The sequence below is a fragment of the Penaeus vannamei genome, chromosome 5 (assembly GCF_042767895.1).
Source record: "Penaeus vannamei isolate JL-2024 chromosome 5, ASM4276789v1, whole genome shotgun sequence".
Classification (NCBI taxonomy): Eukaryota; Metazoa; Arthropoda; class Malacostraca; order Decapoda; family Penaeidae; genus Penaeus; species Penaeus vannamei.
Window position 1 is genome coordinate 49,373,380 of NC_091553.1, and position 2,500 is coordinate 49,375,879.

The 2,500-nt window shown below is 32.5% G+C and overlaps 1 protein-coding gene across 1 annotated transcript in view; it reads right to left on the reverse strand.

The window, feature by feature from the left end:
- Positions 1-1,681, reverse strand: part of LOC113802967 (uncharacterized) — a 2,846-nt gene extending 1,165 nt beyond the window's left edge. Inside the window, exon 1 of the mRNA XM_070121678.1 lies at positions 1,503-1,681. Coding sequence (XP_069977779.1) covers positions 1,503-1,681 — 179 coding nt within the window. The remainder of the gene's footprint in view (positions 1-1,502) is intronic.
- Between the last annotated feature and the right edge of the window lie 819 nt (positions 1,682-2,500).

Consider the following 2,500-nt stretch of genomic DNA (forward strand, 5'->3'; position numbering starts at 1 on the left):
TCGTATGTACTGAAATTTTATTGTATAGTAGTCTATCATATGTATTTCAACTTAAACTATAGACAGACAAGCCACAATTTGACTGATGTCACAAGAGCCTGTCACATCAATCCCTAAATTATTATTACTATTATTACTATTACACACTAGTCTGTCTATACTAGTTTCAGCACTTGTACTGAAACCTTATTAGACACTAGTCTATCTATACTAGTCTATCGTGCGCCTTCAACCCTTATTGCATACTAGCCTTTCTATTCTAAATAATATCTACGCCAGCTCTTCAAATACTGCTAGTACCGAGACGGATTAATTTCTTAATTTCGAACATAGTCTTACTTTTCTAATATCTGAATCATTACACAAAGAAATGAAAATAAAGAGATATCTGCTCTCTCAATTTTTCTCCTGTTTTTCACTTTTGCTTATTCTTAGTGCCATCCACGTTGATCTTGGGAAATACAGCATCTTGTCGGGGATAATTTCAGGGCCAAAGGGTTTCCAAAAGGTGATAAATGAATGAATAATTAGGTAAAAAAGAAATGTACTTCACTATTAATTTCCATTATGTGTCTTTAATGTTATTCACATGTTCTCATAACCCAAATGTGGCTATTTATCATTTGTATATATATATATATATATATATATATATATATATATATATATATATATATATATATATATATATATATATACATATATATATATATATATATATATATATATATATATATATATATATATATATATATATATATATATATATATATATATATATATATATATATAATATGTATATATATATGTATGTATATATATGTATATATATATATATATATATATATATATATATATATATATATATATATATATATATATATACATATATATATATATATATATATATATATATATATATATATATATATATATATATATATATATATATATATATATAGATATATATATATATATATATATATATATATATATATATATATATATATATATATATATATATATATATAGATATATATATACACACATACATATATATATATATATATATATATATATATATATATATATATATATATATATATATATATATATATATTATATATATATATATATATATATATATATATATATGTATGTATATATACATAAAATATCCACGTCCTGCACATCCTCTCGGTATATAAATTGGCATTTTATCTGATAGAATTTCAGCGTTTTTGTGCTTCCAAAAAGTATCGAATGAATAGCGAAGACTTCCTGGAAAAGCGATTATCTCCGCTTAATCTGAACGCCCCCCCCCCCCCCCGATCAAGCGCAGCTTGTCTTCTTGTATTTCGGAAAAAAAAAGAAAAAAAAAACAGGTTTGGCTTCTGGAGTCTCTATTACAAAAGGAGAAAATACAAACAAACAAATAATTTTTTTTTTCCTGTTCCCTATAAAAAGAAAGAGAAGGAAAAAAGGGAGTTATCTCCGCGTACTTCCCGCCGTTAGCCCCTCCTCCCGCCGGCCCAGCGCCCGTGTTATCTTGGGCGGTCGAGTCCCGGAGCGCCCGTGCCCACGCCCTGGAAGGAGCGTTACGGTCGCCCTCGAAGCAGGGAAGGGCCTCGAGTGCTAGCGAGTCCCCGGACACACTCGCACGAGGCTGAAGTTTGCTCATTACATTAAGCAAATGAAGATGGAGGAGTGAAAGGGATAGTTTTCTGGTTCTTAACTCTCGAAAGATCGTCCGGGATTGGCCTCCCAGGTGCACTCAGCTGGTCGCGGCCGGGTGGGCGGGGCTTCCTAGTCGAGCTTTTATTCCGGCGAAGTCCAGGCCGATGTCAACACAGGGGGGGTGGGGGGAGGGGGGGACGTTCCGGAGGATGGCCCAGGGACGTCCTTAATGCGAGAGTTGAGGATCTTTCTTTTTTTGATTTTTTTTTTTAGTTCTTTTTCTTTTTTTCTTTCTATTTTTAGTTCCTCGGAGAATGTTTTTCCGGAGAATATTTTTTTTTTTTACAGTGGAACTCTTGATTGCGAAACATTTACGAAGACATTTTTTTTATTGAGTGGGAGAGAGAGAGAGAGAGAGTGAGGGGGGGGAGAGACCCAGAGAGTGAGAGGGGGGGGGGGGAGAGAGAGAGAGGGAGAGAGAGAGAGAGAGAAGAGAGAGAGAGAGAGAAAGAGAGAGAGAGAGAGAGAGAGAGAGAGAGAGAGAGAGAGAGAGAGAGAGAGAGAGAGAGTCGGGCAGATAGACATAAAATCACAGTGATTGCTCTAAGTACAAATAGACAGATAACAAATTAAAAAAAGGAAAGACAAGTAAACTATTAATTCACTCATGAACATAATTCAAAATTATCTGTACATTCATTTTAATGTTTTATGATAATAAATCCTTTAATCGCTATATGTAAACGCAGACTTATACTTATTTTCTTAAAATAAAACAAACAAACAAAGAAGAGAAAGGATTAAGCAAGAGGAGAGCTTTAAC